Raw genomic sequence first — 19216 nt, 5'->3', positions numbered from 1 at the left:
GTACGCTACCCCGCCAACTTTGATAATTTACGATTCGTTTCGTGCTTAGGACTTGTCTCGCTCACTTCGCCCTTGGCTCAGCATGCCTTCCGCGCATGTAATCGGCTGTTCATTTGCGCGGAACGAATCGCGAAATATCAAAGTTCGTGAGGCCACGCCAACCCGCCGGTGCAACAAAACGATTTTTCACCTCGGTCGCTGATTCTTCGAACATCGCCGTGCGCAGGCACTCTTTCCAAGATTTTTTTACGTGCGAGTTTCGCAGACCTTTCAAGCAAGCTGCCCAACGTGCCTCCTTCCCGTGTGTTTTGGTTTTCAAGGTCGCCCTTCCGCCGCATCCTTCCCCTCTTTATCGCAACTCCTTGCCCTTCTCTCGCAAGTCTGCTCTCCTCTCTTGATCACAACCCCTTCGCCCTACTCCACCGTTCTGCGATGCCCGCCACGCTGGCTCAAATTAGTTTCGTTTTCTGACTGGAAACGGGCTCAGAGCTGGTCCACGCGTTTTGGCATGCGTGTCGCATGTGCGCGTCTTGCTCGCTCTTGGTGTGCGTGTGTGGTCACAATGGCTGACGGGAGGACTAGCACGCTTTTTCCAGCCGCTCAGCAAAACGTCGAAAGTGTGGCCGCTTGCCTTGAGCGTAATCCGCGCGTTAGGTGCCGCGTTGCGGAGCGCTTGCTCATAGCTATTGACCACCTGGCAGCCAACTTGCTGCTTCGGGCGTCCCGGTATTTAGCTGAGCGTGGAGATGGTGAATATTTCATGGGCGGCGGTGACGGCTACATGCGCGCGAAACTGTTTTCGCGAGGCCGACTTCGTCTACGTCGGGCCCGATGCCAAACCAGAAGCTTCCGAACTGCGGCGGCGATTTGTGGCAGCGTGTCGTCGACTCCGACCTGAGAGAGCGGGTGGGACATCTGTTGTGGTGGTTTAATTACGGCTGACGATGAGGTCGACACTGCGAAACTGTGCACGGATTGGGGCATTGTGAATGGAGTACGTGGCGAGAGCGATTTGGAGGAATCGGATAGCGAGAACGACGAAACTTTGGAGCCAGTGTCTCATGCAGCTTATGCCACGGGCCTCGGCGAACAAGCACCCTGCTGTTTTAAATGAACTCGAGACCGCCCTTATTGCTTCTGCTCTTCGAAACACGTGCATCACGGACTTTTTGGGGCAAGAAAAGTTTGCGTTTTCACTCACAACTTTTTTAAAAGCTTTGTTTCATTTACTACGAACTTCGGGATACAGCGAACGGATGCCGCGTCACACTCAGGTTCGTTATAAGCAGGCTCGAGTGTATCATATGGTGGCCGTGCAAGCAGTATTCATGGGCACGGCCGCTAGATAAAAAAACAAAGTGCGGCCTGCTGTGTGCCGCTGAAGCGGCAGGATGGGCCTAGTTCACTTTGCGTTCGCTATGGTGCCACCACTTCTCCTAGGAGAAACGCTTTCACACGCATTTCTACGCGATACATCAGGCCGTAAATAATGCGTTTCGTAGCTACACATCACAGGTTCGATTCTGAATCGTTAATAGGAGTACCTATTATACTACATATGTGAAGAGTTTGCTTTAGGAGGGCCAATCATTCGTGGAGTATAGGCCTTAATATCATTCTCTCTATGAATGCTGCCTGTTTGACTCGCCTGAAATAAAAAGGGTCACTGATTCCGTACTTGGGGAGGCAATCGCCGGGCGATTGCCTTTCAAAGGCTGACATATCGGCCCGCCGAAAAGCACCGCGAAAGCACGCACAATTCAAATGTTGGTTCTTTTAGTGCATTAACAACGCCGGTTGCGATCCATAGCCAGTTAAAAAGCAAGAGCTTACGACACAAACAAAATATGTATTCTCAGCAAAGGCAATGCACACACTTGCAGACTTGGCAGCTACTAAGTACAACTCACAAAATCACTTGAAATGTATTTAAACAACGGGAACAAACCTACCGTGCCACAATTGCAATCTCGCGCATCATAAACTGAGCAAGAACACTTAGAGGCCCCAAATATTTACCGCATGCATGTACTCCACAATTATTCGAACGTGTCTCGAAAATTTCTCTTTAAGGAAACACTGAAATGAATCCCAGTGCTGGTCGTCATCTCAGCGGCACTCCAGTGGCGTCATAACTCGATTCTTTAACATCTGTACTTCACGACTCACTCACACCGCTCAAACATCGTAACTTCTTGGCCGACGTTCACCACCTGTCCTACCCTCCGACACCTCTAGTTTGGATCCTTCCCGGTTTTGCGAACATTCCAAGTAATTGTACTGCGCGTAGCAAGTAACAGGGTGGCAGCCAGGGGAAAGGGTTTCGTCTTGCCGATTCATCTGCAAAGTCGGTAGCCCCCAAAAGAGGCCCGTTTCGATTTCTCGATTTCTCCTCATCTGTGCTGGTTGGTTGTCGCATGTGTAGAGGGTAAGGGCATACACTGGGCGCCTTTTGATGCTTGTTTTCTTGTTAAGTTGCGTGCGCCCTTGAAGGAAACTGTTGGTACAGTGATTTTATGCTGTCGTCTGGAGGTGGCAGCGTGCGTCTGCTTCAGCACTCGTTTGTGACAAAATAAGTGCTCTGTTACAAATAATACGCACCCCTATACGCTTTTTGAAGCTGTAGATCGTAGGGAATTTATTGTGCTTCAACGTAACGTCTTTTTTCGCGTTCCAGCTGCTCAGCGGCACACAACAGCTTCACTGTGTCACACCCCTAAAAAACAGTCTGCCACACATGCACGCACAAAAGAATTGTACTCAATCACAAGAAACATGAGGCAAAGTGCCCCCCCTCCTACGGACGATCGCACACAAAATAAGCCCGAGAAAGCAGGTGAAAAAGCACACGGACACGCACAAATCCTCACTCAACCACACAAAAACACGAAGTGCCATCCACTTCGACAGGTGGAGCGTCAGCGCCCTACCCAAAAGAGCAACCGAAACTGTCAACTCTGCCCATACGCACTCGCCCATTGACGGCGATGCGACACAGCAGGCCGCCTTTTGTTTTTTATCCAGCGGTTGTGCCTCTTGGAGGGAAAATTGTATTTGCAAAAAGCTGCATTGTATGCATTTAAAGTACCAAGTTTACTCGCGTAATGAATCCACTAGCATAATCCACTAGCATTTTTCTCTCCCGCGTAATAATTGCACCCCCTACATTCATCCGCTGCAGTCCTGCTAATCAACACCTGTATCCTCCTTGCCTATTGGAGCTCTTCTTTTTTCATTACTATGCGGACCCCTGCCCCTCACCTCAACTCGCTCCCTCTCCTCCCTCGCCTGCTGCCGTTCACCGTATTGCTTTTCTTTCCATCTGCGCGTGGCTCGTCCGCTGTCTTTTTTTGCTTATCTGTGTGCAGCATGTCCCTTGTGTTTTTAAATTATCTGTGCACCACAGCGGGGTTTACGAAGGGTGAGAGTATAGAGACATCACAGCTGACAAGCACACAACGAGTGAAGATTACAATACTGCCCATGCCAACCGACGGTCGTTTCCTGAAAATACGAAACTTCAAGGCCCAACCACATGATTTTTGAGCAACGAAGACAGGATGTGCTGTCGCCATGGCTGTCGTGAAGGGTCATTCGTCGCAATCACGTCGCAGATTTCTGGAAAACCAGAAAATATCGCTTGTCTCCCAGAAAAGATCGTGACGATTTCTGCAACATGGTAGCACTGCTGATTTTGGCTTCAGTTGCAATTTGCTCTTCATGCTTGTTATCCGCGCGTACTTCAAGGAATGCAAGATATAGGCTACCTTTTCTATAGTAACTTCTCAAGTGGACAGCGAGGTGGCGGCTGTATTTTGTCATTAATCATAATCTCGTTATGAACGGTTTGTTTTGATGCTTCAACGGTAGCTTGCTGAAATGTTGGTTACTTGCTGCACTGTAAATGACGGTGGTGCAGTCCAGTCGTCGTGCGAGGTTGCCAAAAAGTTGGCAAAGTGCGTCGTATTGCACTCTTCTGGGCACTCCTCGAGATTACAACAGATACCACTTTTGTGGTTCAGTGAATACAAGAAAAAAAAAAAGCCGCGAAATGCTTTTATGAAGTGCATGGGCGGTGCAGGGACACGTTAAAAAATAACGCCTTCAACCACTGCAGATGAGCGAAGTGCAACAAAGAAGCTGTTTCCAAATAGTGTACCGGTATGTCAATTGTGAAAGGCAAAGCGACCAAACTTCTTTTTTTTTTTTGGATTATCGCATTTTTTGCTTATCTCAAAAAAGTTTTCATAAAATTTGCTCTACATAATAATTGCACCCCCAACTTTTTCTCCGATTTTTTTAGGAAAAAAAAAAAAGTGCATTCATTACGCGAGTAAATACGGTAGTTATTTGTGGTCTGGTTGGTTCTAGCCATAAATGTGTAAGTTATGATGTCAGTTTTTCATTTTGTTGCAGTGCTTTTGGAGTGGACCCTTTTATGTGGAGCAGCTTGGGGCAGTTTGATCAACGCTCACTCTGCTCCGGTTTGCCATCTAGTCAGAGTGACTGCATGTCTGGTGGCTTCTGGTCATCAGGGGAAAGACAAGGGTATGTTGAAAGTCTCCTTGCGAGCATCGGTTTATCAGCTCTTATTGGCTTCTTTTCTGTTTCTACTTGTAATAAATACTCATGTTATTGAGTACTTATTAAAGGAAGAATAAGAGACAATGCCAAGTTCAACCTAACTGCAACCAAGTTAAACTTAGTGGCAGCCACAAAACACCAGGAAATCGACTAGCTTTGCTGTATTTCAAGCTTGGAGCGGCCGAGTGCAGGCTTTTCCTTTTCTTTTTTTTTTTCCAAAATGTAGCATAGGGGTTTTGCTATACATCCATATATCTCTTACTCAGCTGAACTTTTTCCGATACGGCGTTACATCATTAAATACAGTGGAACTTCGATTATATGTGTCCCCCGGTTTAGTGATGACCCACTTTTTACAACAAATAGGTTTGGTCCCGGTGAAACCCCGTAGAGATATTGTATTAAAAACCTTGGTTACACGACGTAGTTTTATGCTGACTTCGCATCTTGCAACTTTTCGATTTCGTTTGAAATAAACGCAGCTTTACTCGCATCGAATGTTTACCGAATACTCACGACGTCAAAATATCAACTTGGTTTTCTCTAGGTTGCTAAAGTGGTTGCTTGGGCATGTTGGTATGACATATTGGAGGGAAACAGCATAAAATACGAGAGACCAGGCGCTCTTGTATGTGTCATTTTTTGCCTGGTCTCTCGTCTACCTCGCTGTTTTCCTCGAAAACCCCTGGGTTGATGATTAAAAAAGTAAGCGATGGAGACAGGATGTCTTAGAATGGAAAATTTATTCTCCTGGCAGTTAATGCACTTCTGTGAACTTCTCGATCGTGTGCATATGCAGAGTCGTTACCTAAAAAAGCTTCATCCAGAGTAGTTTCAGCCGATCGAAAAGCACATTTCTGAGATTATGATACTTTCATGTTTTCGGTCTATGGAATTTTTTCTGGTCGATGTACAGCTGATCTCCTGCCTCGGTCTATGGAATTTTTTCTGGTCGATGTACAGCTGATCTCCTGCCTTGGTTTGAAGAACTCACGGTCACAAGCTTGAGCACACAAAAAGGGCGTGATGCAGCAATTTTAACGGTGTAAAATAATTTTCACTGGATGCCAATATACATTACCAGAAGGATATCATTAGTTGCGCTTCACAAGGCAACAGATAATGCGCACAGCTCAGTCAAGCATGAAGGCATTATGCCCAAAGTCATGAAGTTGTGGTCCATCACCATTATGTGATGGCGATGACTTTGTGTCTAACTCTTCTGATGAGAGGCTGTTGGCAATGTAGTTTCAGTTTCATGTTGACACGTGGGGAATTTTCGGAATTTATTGAGAGTAAGATGCGCAATGGATTAAATTTTTTTAAACTTGAGGATAAAGATTCGCTCACACCTGCTTCAACTAAGTAATGCTGCCATTGGCAAGGCTAACTTGATCTATCTTCCTTGAATCAGACTAAGGTCATGTTGTGGGCTTATTCAGGCGGTCTGTAGCTGTTTTTTTGTGTAAGGCTGAATTTCACTGCCTGTATTCTTAATTTTTCGATTATACAATGCACAGATTATACGACGGTTTTGAGTGGTCTCATGAAAGTCCTATAATCGGGCGTTTCACTGCAGCTGCTGCTTACATGTGCATTCATTGTCTATCTACCGTGGCATTGTTTTTAAAATGAATCAGTGCGTGTTTAGCACTCACCCTATGCCCTATCTTTCTCTCTTTTTAAAAATATTTTAATTTCCTGTTGAGTGCTAAAAATGCCTCATGTGAATTCTTGGTTTGGTTGGCATATTACATATGTTACTTTGTATGTGTCAATGTTTTCCTGCTTCAGGTGGAGCAGCTTAGTAAGTGGAGAAAATGGAAGTTCCAGTGATGAGTCATCATCAAATAATGGCCAGGATTCTGATACATTTCTAATGGGGCTGAACTTGGCAGGGAGCGACCTTGTGGCATCCGTTCGACAGAGGTATTCAGTTTATTTTCTGTTATATTGCAGACTTCTGTTAATATACGAGGCTGGTAGTTAGCACTATCAGTTTTGTAAAATGTGAACTAAACTTTCAGGTAGAAGCATTTGTACGGTTAAACCTGCAATTATCAAAATCGTTCGAAAATTGGAATTGGTTAGATATGTTGAGAATTTAATATTAAGTCAAGAGAAAATTTACTGTATTTTTGGTGTAATTTCGGTGTGCAAGTTGGCTTTACGGCATTGCCTCACAATAAATCAAGGAAGCTGGTTTCATGACAATAAGCTTTTTTTGTACTTGTTTTCCTGCAGTTTGTAGTTAAGAGTGCGGGTTATATGCAAAGGTGAGTTATAAGAGAATATACAATAAGATAAGAGAGATACAATAAGTTATAAGAGAGTAAACAATACTGGAATATGTTCATTCACAACTTTGCATACTCTTCGGGTGCCGGAAGCCACTAGTTTGCCATGGCCCTAATGTCGGCCTTGTTCATCAATGTCGTACTCGGTGCACTTCTTGGAATGCTGTATGAAGTGGCGACATCAGACGGCTGTTCATCATGTTCAGCTGTATTCATAATCACCCGCTTTGTGGCGAACAGAAGGTTCTTCTGTTTTCTTTCAGCCGTCATGTAATCAAAAACAGCGGAGATTTGCGAAAGTAGTGGACAGTGCTCGCCACTGGGGTCTAGTAGTTATGGGGCGTAACTGCTGACCCCCAGGTAGCAGGATTTAATCTTGATCGTAGCGACTGAATTTTGACAGAGGCAAAATGCTAGAGGTCCTTTTACTTAGATTTAAGTTTAAGCCACGTTCAAACTACATGCGCCACGTAGGGCTTGGCAAGGATCATAAACGTAAACGCAAGCAACATAATGTGCTTGTTTAGACGTTGTATTTAGCGTAAATTAGTACATAATGTTTGGGGCATAGATGTTGGCAGCCCCATTTATGACAACTACTGATGAGAGTGTTACGTACGACCAATGGGTAAAGCAGTTCTTTGGGTTTTCACTTTGAGTTTGCGGGGCTTGCGGCCTCCCCAGATTCTGCGTCTTCATGCTCGTTTTTAAAGACATGTATATACATTTGGTTTGCCGAACCAGAGGGCAGACAACACATGTGTTAATGAGAGTGCTCGTCGTGTCACCCCTTCAGCCCAACCAGCCCAGCCATGGCCAAACAAGCGAAATGAAATGAACCTTGCTAGGCTGCAATAATTGCGGCGAGGACACAATGCACATTCAGAGTGTTGATTGGTGCTACGTAGAAAATGTATTGTACCAAAAAGATCAGTGCGAAGATGCATGGTTGCAAGCTACGCAAATGGACACAGCTGTTTATGCGATGTGGCACTTATGCAACTGCAATCTGAACGCGACTTTTGGTGCAAATTACAGTGCCCCAGATAGTCAAAAGCCAATCACTATGACTTGCCTCATAATCATAATGTGGTTTTCGGATGTAAAACCTCCAACAGTTATTATTAGTGAATGGCAGTGCCAGTGACTGCACATGACAGCCATAACAACAAGGAGTCATAGGAAAAAGCATGCCATGGCAAAAAGTAGTTCCTACTTACTCTGCATGGTGCCTTCCTAGTCACCCTGCTCGCTTTCCAAAATGCTTGCAAACAAGCCTTCTTTTGCAAGTAGAAGCTGAATTGTTTTTTGAGGGAAAGCCAACTTCTCAGGGCATTTCACACTATCCAATATTCAATTTATAAAGTGTTCTTGCTCTATTTGCTTGATGTACTCATAGATTTTTTAATGCCTTTATATCTTGTTTGGGAAAAATTATAATAAAAGATTATTCAACTTAAGTTTTAAATAGCCGGATTCGAGTATTTATGACAGAGCAGGAGGAAAAAGATCATTTTTATATCTGCTATCTGTGTTGTTTAAAGAGTGGCACCTGCAGGAAGCTATTACTCATTAACACTGTCATGTTTGGTTCAAAACCAGGATGACTTCCTTGGTGACTGTCAAACTATTTGAGATGGAAAATGTGTCTGTGCATCGGTATTCTACTTTGAATAGCCATGTGTGCTGGAACTACACTCAGCCAAAACACTGGTAATTTGTGCTGTGTTGTTTATCTTTGAGAATTATGAAAAGTGCACCCTGGTGCTAAATGAGCATATTCAATAGGCAATTGGCATGATGTCAATGTGGCAAACTACCTAGTGCAGTTGGTCATGCCTTTCCAGTCAAAGAAGGTGGAGCACAATCTACAAGTTTCATTGGAGCATACATTTAATTATTTAAATAGTGGTATATTTCATGACCTGGAGTTGTAGTCAAAGACGATTTAGTGTGAGAACATTAAAACGAATGTAAGACAAACTAATTCGTCTGGCAAATGCCAACGTAAGGAATCACAATTTTTGTGTTTATGTAATTCTATCAGTGCTCTGAAAAATGAGTGGTATAACATTATTTATTGTTTGTATGCTTCTTAATAACTCAAAAGCAAAACTGCATGTCAAGAAAGGCATCTTGAGCCAGATACAACTAGTAATAGTCATAGGATTTTGAGGCAGTATTGAAGCATCACTAAATTTCACTTATTCACACTAACTCTTGTTTGTAAAGAAAAAAGAATAGGATGCACACAAAAAAAGAAGAAAATATACGCACCTGCTTTTGATTGCCTGTAGTAATACAATCACTTGTTATATACCTAAAGTTTCAGTATCTGAGGCACTGAGTGATTGAAAGCACCACTGAATATCGGCACAAAAGCTGCATACTTAAGCAAATTAAGCACATAGCATTGCTAACTTTTAATTAATTACTTAATTTGTGTTGATAAGTAAAATCTTCAGTGAATGATTTTTGGAAGTTATGTTACTTGTCAGAAAATATTGTGTTCTATTCTCTACAAACAGCAATAGACTGCATGCTTTATTTTTAACTTTGGGAGATTACGATATTGATCTGAGGTGCAATGAATTTTTTCAAGCTCAACATAAAAGTGCATCCTAAATGTGTGGTGTTGCTATATTTTTAAAGGCAACTGGCATGTCCATATGTTGAAGATCTGAAAAAAGGCAAAGAGAGGGAGGGAGAGAGAAGCACAGTTTATCTTCCTAGGATTTATAATTTATGCTCCTGGCAATTCTCTTTTCGTGATTCAGTTTTTCTGGCTTTGAGACCACTTCTCAATATGCCTTGATTGCACGCCAGTCAAAAGGCCATTACCTCACCAGAATAAGCAATATGTGCAACAACCACAAGAAAGAAGAGACAGAAAAGGATGTCACTCGCAACTAACTCTATTCGCAGAAAAACAATGAAATATATGGCCGCATCAAACATGTGCAAATGAGTGATGCCCCTTTCCGTTTGTGCCTTGTGTATTGTTTGTCCAATAATCACGTACCACCTAGCCCAACAGCAAAATTCATGCCTTCCTTTGACATGCTCTTTTTGCACGGAAGAGCTTGAGAAATTCTGCAAGCTTGTCTTCAATCACTGGATATTTTTCAGTTTTTGGCTCGTCAAGCATTCTCCTTCTGGATGTGACTATCCTCTTTTTGTTTGTGTCACTCAGGCAAAACTAAGTTGAGTGTGTCTTGCCAAAAAGGCTCGATGTACATGTCTTTAAACATGTAAAATAACTTTCCTCTGATGCTTCGCCAATAAAAGAGAAACTTCACCATTTGCTCTTCATTAGGAACTGATATGACATGCTAAAGTTGTACTCAAACACAGAATGAAGAATGAACCTGTGCAAACTGGCAATAAAATGTGCTCCATCACCATTTTGTGATAAATTTGACAGTCATTTTCCCTTCTTGCAAGTCGGTTCTGCAGAATCTTGTAAGGTGGCAGAAGGGTTAAGAAAGAATAATTGACCACCACTAGTTTGTTTCACAAAGTCGCAAGAAAACCAATTCGCGGCGAGATCGGGCTATAGGTGGCAGCATTGTTCCCACAAAAGTGTGGATAGGCGGTCGGCAGCATGTATACAAAAACACGCAGCAGCGCTTCGTTGTGTGCGGTCTGAGCCGATTGTTAGCGGATAAAATGCGTTGACTACAGTTTACTCTTAATATATATGCTCTTCTCTACTGAATCAGTGCATGACGACTATGCAACGTTAACATTAGCCGTGAGTAAAGCGCATTCTGCCTTTCATAGAGATGCTCGCCCTGGGTTACTTTCTTCAAGCTTTCGCACTAAATCACGCCTTTGCTGCATTATTTGTACGTGGTTAGCTTGTGTTCCGCCTGCTATGCACTGCTGTAGCGCGACTTAACTACTTATTTACATCTTTGTTATCTGCATACTACAAAAAAAAAAAAAAGAAAGAAAGAAAGATAGTAAAAAGCCCGCATATATGTGCGATTAGTTCAGTACCACCGTTCGCACCTTATACGCTTATTTTTTTTTTTTCTCATTTGGCTCGCCATGAAGTGTGGGACAATCGATAAGCCTAGTCAGGAAAGCTTAGCGGCTGACGGCGCTTTGCCCTACACTGCGTTTACCATGTGTACGCACATGTTTGGGCACCAGTAAGAATATTTAAAAAAAATTATATAAGAGTTCAGCAGAAAGCTTTCAACGATGGATTATATGCATGACATTGCTACAACAAAGGCCTGGTTAATGGGACAAGCATATTTTTTTTTTCAGACAAAAAAATGACCACTGCCTTTCTTTGGTCATTAACAATGCCGCACAAACGCTGCGCTGAAGACAGTGTTAAAAAGATGAAATTTTCAGTGAAATTATAAGACATTGTTATACATAAGACATGCCGTCTAAATTAAGTTTCATCGTCTAGGCACTTTAAAGCATTCTTAAATATAAGTACACAGTAACTCTCTTTTAAGTACAGTTTAACTACTGATGTGTCACAATTTCAGTGATAGTAATATTTCTATGTAGTGGTATTACAGCCAGGCAAACACAACTACGGATCCTCGCATGATCGATAAACTACAGTGCCGTAGTTATACACCTACCAACAGCGTGCAAGTGCATTACTTAGAGCCTGTTTTTTTGTTTTTTTTACAACCGAGTCGCAATAAAACACTGCATTCGCACATTATTTAATAGTCTTCATGTTTGGGAGGATGCTAAGAGCATTTTGCGATGTGCTTGAAACAGAAAGCGGCACCGACTCTGAAATTATTCTGGTGAATGGAGGGTACGATGATAATAAACAGCACTCTTGAAAGTTGCACTCGCTGATGTTATTATAATGCACAAGCAGCCGAGCAAGACCGAATGCTTTCATACGTCGTTTCAGGCATGCGTGGAAACAGTTACACTTACACTGACATGACCGGACAAACCACACTTTGAGAACGTGCATGACGTACACACACATAGAAACGCGACGCGGCTAGCAGACGACGCAGGGAGTAATGCACACTTCGCCTCTTCGGCCTGTTGCCACTAGGCGGCAACTCTGCTTAATCTCATGGCCAATAGGGTCTTCTCAGAAAGAAAGCTTCTTAGCTGCTGAAAAATTCCGCCTGGTTCGAGATTGAACTCTAGGCACCAGCGCTTTTTTGGGATGGTTGTCTACCAATTGAACTAACCTGAATGCTAGTGAGTGGCAGCGTAAAGGCAAATGCATTGACTTGTTTAAGCACATGGACACATAATTGCAAATCGGTTCTGCAGAATCCCACAAGGTGGCAGAATGGTCAAGGTGGCAGAATGGTTAAAAAAGGACTGGCATGAATTTTAAATATTTTTGGGTTGTTGCTTTAAATAAAAGCGCAGGTGTCAAGAATCCTAAAAAAGTGTAGTAGTGTTTCAAAATGCATTGAATACCACTACCTTAAAACAGCATTTTCGGTTCGGGTATCGCGAAGGCGTCTTTGCAGTGACGTGTAAACAAAAGTCTGACTTCACTGCAAGGCTGCAACTAGCTACATGCTATAGCGAAAGTTGTCATTCTGTCAGTTGCACGTGGGTAATGTAAACGATTACTGGTACATTGTCGTCCAGAAACTGGCAGCAGTTTCTGCGATTTAGGTTACATGCAGGTTGCATGTTTTTTGCAAACCCCAATAAACTGTGTTTTTTCATGATAACGTTCATTGCAGTGTGGCTGGCTTGCAGATTCTGAACGACAAAAGCTTTAAAATCAAAGTAATATATTGTTACGGGAAGAAGGCGTCTGAAAAATACCTTTACGTTAGGTAAACAGGCAGGCATACAATATGGAGCCCAGTCTGCACGGGCTCGCCCTAAACATCGTCCTTTTTCCTATAATGTTCATTTGTGGCACCTCGTAGCATCACCCCCGGTGGCAAAGGCACCGCCTCGGTGCTTGGTTGGTCCAAGTAATATCGCTTCAGCCGAGTGACGTGAACAAAGCAGAACATGATCGCGCGCTGGTGGCGTTAAGAGGTTCAATTTTGATATGTCACGTCGGTGACTTGGTGCACCACACAGTATGGACCCAAGTACGGCGAAGTCAGCTTTTCGCACAGGCCAACTCGCCGTGTCGGCGTCCAGAAAAGGACTGTGTCACCTTGACTGAAGTGGAAATCACGATGGCACGCGCTGTAGACCAGTCGTTGGCGTTCCTGCGAATCGCTCAGATTCAGGCGAGCAATCTCACGTGCTCCTAGAGCTCTAGAGATCACATCGCGGGCATATTCTGAGGTGTGGCTAATGGCAGGAAGGAGTGTGTCAAAACGCAACGTAGGTTCTCATCCATACAGGAGGAAAAATGGCGAGAAACCTGCAATATCATGCCGGGACGTATTATAGGCAAATGTCACAAATGCAAGGGCGGAGTCCCAGTCACGGTGGTCGGAAGAAACGTACATGGCGAGCATGTCCGTGATGGTTCTATTTAGCCGCTCCGTGAGCCCGTTAATTTGAGGTTGATGCGCCGTTGTGAACTTGTACTTTGTAGCGCAAGAGCGGAATATGTCTGGGATAACTTGTGATAAAAAGTAGCGACCCCAATTAGTAAGCAGTTGCTGAGGAGCGCCGTGGTGTAGTATGACGTATTCTTGGAGAAAGTCAGCGACGTCGGTCGCACAACTGGTAGGAAGGGCCTGCGTGATGGCATACCGAGTGGTGTAATCCGTAGCGACTGCTGTCCACTTGTTTCCGCTGGCCGATAAAGAGAATTGTCCTAGTAAGTCGGCACCTACCCTATAAAATGGTTCGGATGGGATCTGAACGTGCTGAAGGCGTCCCGCTAGAAGGGTTGCTGGTTTTTCGCGGTGTTGACAGGATTTGCATGAGGCGACGTAACCACAGACAGATGGGTAAATACCGGGCCAAAAGAAGCGACGTCGAACGTGGTTGTAAGTTCTCGAAACTCCCAGGTGACCAGCTGTCGGAATATCATGCAACTGTGCGAGGACAGTCTGATGCATATGTTGTGGTATGACCAACAGCAGCTCAGGTCCGTCAGGATGCATGCTGTAGCGATATAATACGCCATCTTGGAGCAGGAACATACGGAGAGACGGAGTTGTGAGACCACCGAGCCGAAGGATTATATCTCTGAGGTGAGGATCACGGCGTTACTGATCTTCGATGTTGCTGAACGCTGAAAGTGCCTAAACGCAAGTAGACTCATCGCTCTCAGAAAGGCCTGCTGAATCTACTGGATGACGCGACAAGCAATCAGCATCCTCATGGTGGTGGCCTGATTTGTAGACAACCGTGTAAGAATATTCCTGTAGTCGTAGAGCCCACCGGCCGAGATGTCCACTAGGATCTTTTAAGGACGACAACCAGCATAAAGCGTGGTGATCAGTGACAATTGTGAACGGGCGTCCATACAAATACGGCCAAAATTTAGCCAGTGCCCAGACAAGCGCGAGGCATTCGCGTTCTGTGATGGAGTAATTTCGCTCTGCTGGTGATAAAAGACGGCTAGCGTATGCAATAACGCGTTCTCAGCCATGCTGTCGTGCCAAAACCGCTCCGATTCCGCGGCCGCTGGCGCCTGTACGCATTTTCGTTGGAGCGCATATATCAAAGTGGCCGAGAATCGGTGGCATCGTAAGTCTAGTCGTCACTCTGGCTTGCTCAGATCCCCACACAAAAGTCGCATTTTTTTTAGTAGTTTCGTGAGCGGGCGTGCGACGTCAGCAAAATTTCGCACAAATCTACGAAAGTAACAACAAAGGCCCACAAAGCTTCGAACGTCGTTTGCAGAGGTCGGCACAGGGAAATCCTTGATGGCACGAACTTTCTCAGGATCGGGATGAACACCAGAAGAATCGACAAGGCGTCCAATGACAGTGAGCTGCCGGCGGCCGAAGTGACATTTCGACGAGTTTAGTTGGAGCCCTGCTTTGTGGAAAACCGAAAGAATTGTTGAGAGACGCTCGAGGTGAGTTTCGAAAGTTCGCGAAAAAACAATGATGTCAATGTAGCATAAACAGATTGACCACTTGAAACCGTGAAGAAGAGTGTCCATCATTCGTTCGAATGTAGCCAGGGCATTGCATAGCCCGAACGGCATTACTTTGAACTGATATAGCCCGTCGGGAGTTATAAATGCTGTCTTTTCACGGTCCAGATCATCAACTTATATCTGCCAGTACCCGGAAGGAAGGTCGATGGAAGAGAAATAATTTGCTCCACTAAGCATTCAACAGCGTCATCTATCCGTGGCACAGGATACACGTCTTTTTTTGTAACTTTGTTAAGATTTCTGTAGTCGACACAGAAGCGCCAGCTGTTATCTTTTTTTCTAACGAGCACAACGGGCGAAGCCGGAGCATTTGAGGAAGTTCAATGAAGTCTAGGGCAAGCATCTTGTCTACTTCTTGCTGGATCACGTGGCGCTCGGTGGAGGAAACCCGATAGGGTCGCTGGTGTACTGGATTTTCATCCCCGGTGTTGATCCGATGCTTTACGACGGTCGTTTGACCTATGGGTCGGTCGTAGAGATCAAAGACGTCTTGACTTGATACGACGCAAGAAGGCCACGAAGCGCAGACACATGCTCGGCCGGAAGATCAGAGGCAACATTTTAGTTATGCAGTCTAGTGTACTGCCCGACTGAATACTGGCAGATGACTGTGTATTCTCTCTTAAGGCGGATATGTGGTAGTCGCCGGCCGGGGCAAGGGTTGCAAGGGATATCCCTCGTGGCAGCGCTTCAGAGCAAAGTCCAAAGTTCACAATAGGGAGACATGCCACGTTGTCCTTCATTGTGATGATGGTGTGAGGGAACGCAACATTGAGCAAACACAGGACTGTAGGATTAGGTGAAATGACATAATCTTCGTCAGCCACAGGTGGATCAGATATACGTCACAGCTCAACAAGATAGGCAAACAAAGTCAGTGGAGCATAGCTTTGGTGGCGCAGGATCAGGAGGGTCAACGGCGTGTGGTAGGATGAGCTGAAAAACACCAGCAGAACAGTCAATTAGGGCGGAATGTTCCGACAGAAAATCGAGTCCCAAAATAATGTCATGTGGGTAGTGGTCCAGTACATAAAACAGAACAGTGGTACGACGTCCAGCAACAGTGACGTCGGCGGCACACATCCCAGTGACCACTGGTGTTGCACCTTCGGCTACTCGGACAACAGTGATCGGAGCAGGAGTGAGCACTTTCTTGAGTCAAGCACAAAGGTTGGAGTTCATGAGTGATATGTGAGTGCCGGTGTCGATGAGTGCTGCCACAGAAGTACCGTCAACATTTACTTTAATCAAGTTGTTGTGCCCGGGTATCGTCTGTAGAGGAATTTCGGGTCGGGTCGTTGAAGCAGGCTCACCTCTAGGAGCTGTGCCTGTCAGTTTTCTGAGGACTGGCGGTAGGAGGGTGAGGGAGAGCGACGTCAGTTGAGCGGGGCATGCGTCCAGAGGGCAACGGGGAGCGGTCCTGGATGGTGAAGCATCGTCTTGTTCCACGTAGATCGGCATCTGAGAACCAGCAGGTGGGCGTCGGGTGTTGGCATAATGCGACCAGGGCTGCCAATTTCAGGAAGTGCGGCAATGACGTGAAATATGGCAGTGCACATGGATTGGCAAATGCGTGGGACACATGCAGTGCACATGGATTGACAAATGCGTGGGAAAGGTTAGCGCAGTGAATCGCCTCACAGCTGCTGCTGGGATCTGTGAAAAAAAAGCACAACGTACCATTCACGGCTACCGTATTTCTGGCATAATCTTCGCACTCGCATAATATTCGTACCCACGACGTTGCCCAACAAAAATACGTTGTGTTTTTTCCCCAAGTTAAATTGTCGCAGCCGTAATATCATCTACTCTTAACCACTGATGATAGCGCAAGGCAGCCTGGCACCATCTCCTATGCGTTATGCATGCTATTAAGACACGGAGCCTCAGTCCGATCCAAGCCAAGCCACAGTGGCAAGTGCACGTTGCGGCATATTAGTGCTCATTGTGTCTAATTCACGGTTACCCTATGGGGTAATTAGGAACTTACACAGCTGCTTCCAAGTTGGAAGTGATTGATTATGAACTAAACAACGGCAATAGGGCCGCCGGTAGGCACTTTGGAGTTGACAAGTTTTGTGTTTGCTACTGGTGATGGCAGCACGGGCAGCTGGAGTTGACAGGTCTTGTGTTTGCTACTGGTGATGGCAGCACGGGCAGCTGAAAGCCACCAAGACACGCCAGGCCTTCCGGGCCCCTAAGACAGCGATGAGTCGTAAAACTATTTCACCAGAAGGGGAATGCAGACAATTCCGTGTTAGATAAACATCATCCCAAGGTTGACGTACGCTAACCTTTTGCGGGTTTCCGTTGAGTGATGAACACTAATTCTACGCCCACAAGCTTTGCATACAGTATTCCAAAAGTCAGTACTATTTGTTTCCAGCCTTTGTGCCTCAAAAAAATTTGCCTTGTGCTGAACTCACTTCATTATTGCCGTGCACAACATTGCCCGGCTTTACTGCGCTAGAAGCAGCATACCGAGAGCAGTGGGAGCCACGGCAGCAACAACGGCCATTGATCAATTTCCCATCATAGGCTCTGAGATTTCAGACATTTTTCGGTTCAGCTGCGCCCCGCTAGATGGCACCACCTGTTCAGTGTAACTGTGCGAAAATTGAATTTTGGAACCATTCGTGCCTTTCTCTATAGTAACGTCCGGCGTTTTTTTTTTCCATAAATCAAACAGAAACGAACAAGCAGCATTTTATTGCATCTCTTGATGTGCAGAATGTTTTTTATTTAGTGCAGCTAGATCGATTACTAGTGATTAATAGTAGGCGGTCCGTCTGATGTCATTGAGATTATTTTGAGAATGTCCTACTGCGGCGCGTGTTCTTGTGCATTTAGCTTAATTTCTCGATAAGTAGGCCACTGATGTTGATAATGTTGTCGTTTTAGATATCGTACATCGAGCTTTCACTCTAACGTAAATTGTTATTTGACTTTAGTGTCCCTTTAAGGTAAGTCTTGATTAGTACTTCTCAAAGCTTGTAGTTAGTTGCTAGCGTGAGAATCTCGATTTGTGGCCACTTCATTTCCCCCCCACTCCATAGGTTATGTGAAAAATTTTCTTCGTGTAATTGTCACATCTCTCAACTTTTCATCAGTTTTTCCGGAAAAAAGAAGTGAGAGGATTATGCGAGTAAATACGGTAATTTTAGTTGTGCTCCGATCTTATTGATGATGATCACCTTGTAATAGCTTGTTTAGAACTAAAGCTGGAAGCGAATGCCGTGTTTTCCTCACACTAACAAGCTCGACGGGCTGTGAACGCCGGCGTTGCCAGCAACCATGTGCAGTGGCACATGAAACATTTGTCTTGAAGTTGCATTGTCCATGTCACAATCCTGGCGATAGATATCCGGTACTGTCTCCGGGCCGCCGTGCGCGCGCTATTGTTACTTTACCTGGTCGAACACGCCTTGCAAAAGAGACGAAGTGGCACCTAACCCCATGGTAAAAGAAAAGGGAGAGGGGGGAAGTGGTGTAGCAGTTAGAAAATTTTTTAGCTTTAGTTCTATTGCTGCTTCAGTCACCTTCGCCGCAGTATGCCGGTGCCCTGCAGAAAAGCGTATTGAGAGTTAGAAGGGGCTGTTAGTCTAGTGGGACACTGCATATTTTGCTCAGTTACTCATGCGTTTGTACACCGCGCAATTCTGAGTACCAGTATAACCACTGACGTCTAAATAAGCTACCGGCAATCATTTGAAGCAGTGCAGGACATGGCTGCTTCCCTAAAAAAAAAAAAAAACTTAATTATGCGGCAGATTTTTTTCTCGCCACCCCTACTTCTTGATTTTACGAATCTCCCAATTTTAAGGTCACGAGCTTAGCGATTGATATTTAAATTCGTGGAGTCTGTCAAATTATTTGACCGGCGCAACAAATGTCAATGTGGACTTTATCATTGTTTGCTCAGCGAGGTGGTTCAAAATACTACTTTCATTGACACAACAGTGCTCATGTTCACACTGCTAGATTTAGGTGATGTTGAATGGTTTATACATGATTTTTTTTCTAAATGTAAGCCTTCTTTTTTATACTGCTGAAAATTTGGCATGTCATGATGAAAAATGCATGCTTATTTTTCCCCTGTAACCTGCGCCAAATTTGGAATTTAGTGCTCTAAAAGTAACGTTTTGCTGCTTCAAAAGTTGCTGTTGCACCCCTGTGTATGGGGTCACAAAGGCAAAACCATGTATAGCATAGCCATGCATAGCAAGAAGGGTGGGAAAGGGGAATAGGCCAATAGCCAGTTATCAGAAGTGAGCCTGTGATAGCC

At 44.7% G+C, this 19216-nt stretch overlaps 1 protein-coding gene across 7 annotated transcripts in view; it reads left to right on the top strand.

Annotated features, from left to right (window-relative positions):
- LOC119176339 (uncharacterized) overlaps positions 1–19216 on the top strand; it is a 79402-nt gene that overhangs the window by 36889 nt on the left and 23297 nt on the right. For 6 of the 7 annotated variants that reach the window (XM_075877456.1, XM_075877455.1, XM_075877459.1 and 3 more), the window contains exons 7-8: positions 4399–4548; positions 6379–6513. In XM_075877456.1, the coding sequence (XP_075733571.1) occupies positions 4399–4548; positions 6379–6513 (285 nt within the window). The remainder of the gene's footprint in view (positions 1–4398; positions 4549–6378; positions 6514–19216) is intronic. The other variant, XM_037427567.2, reaches the window with a different exon arrangement.

This window comes from Rhipicephalus microplus, chromosome X (genome assembly GCF_043290135.1).
Source record: "Rhipicephalus microplus isolate Deutch F79 chromosome X, USDA_Rmic, whole genome shotgun sequence".
Taxonomy (NCBI): domain Eukaryota; kingdom Metazoa; phylum Arthropoda; class Arachnida; order Ixodida; family Ixodidae; genus Rhipicephalus; species Rhipicephalus microplus.
This window is presented reverse-complemented; position numbering and strand designations above follow the sequence as displayed.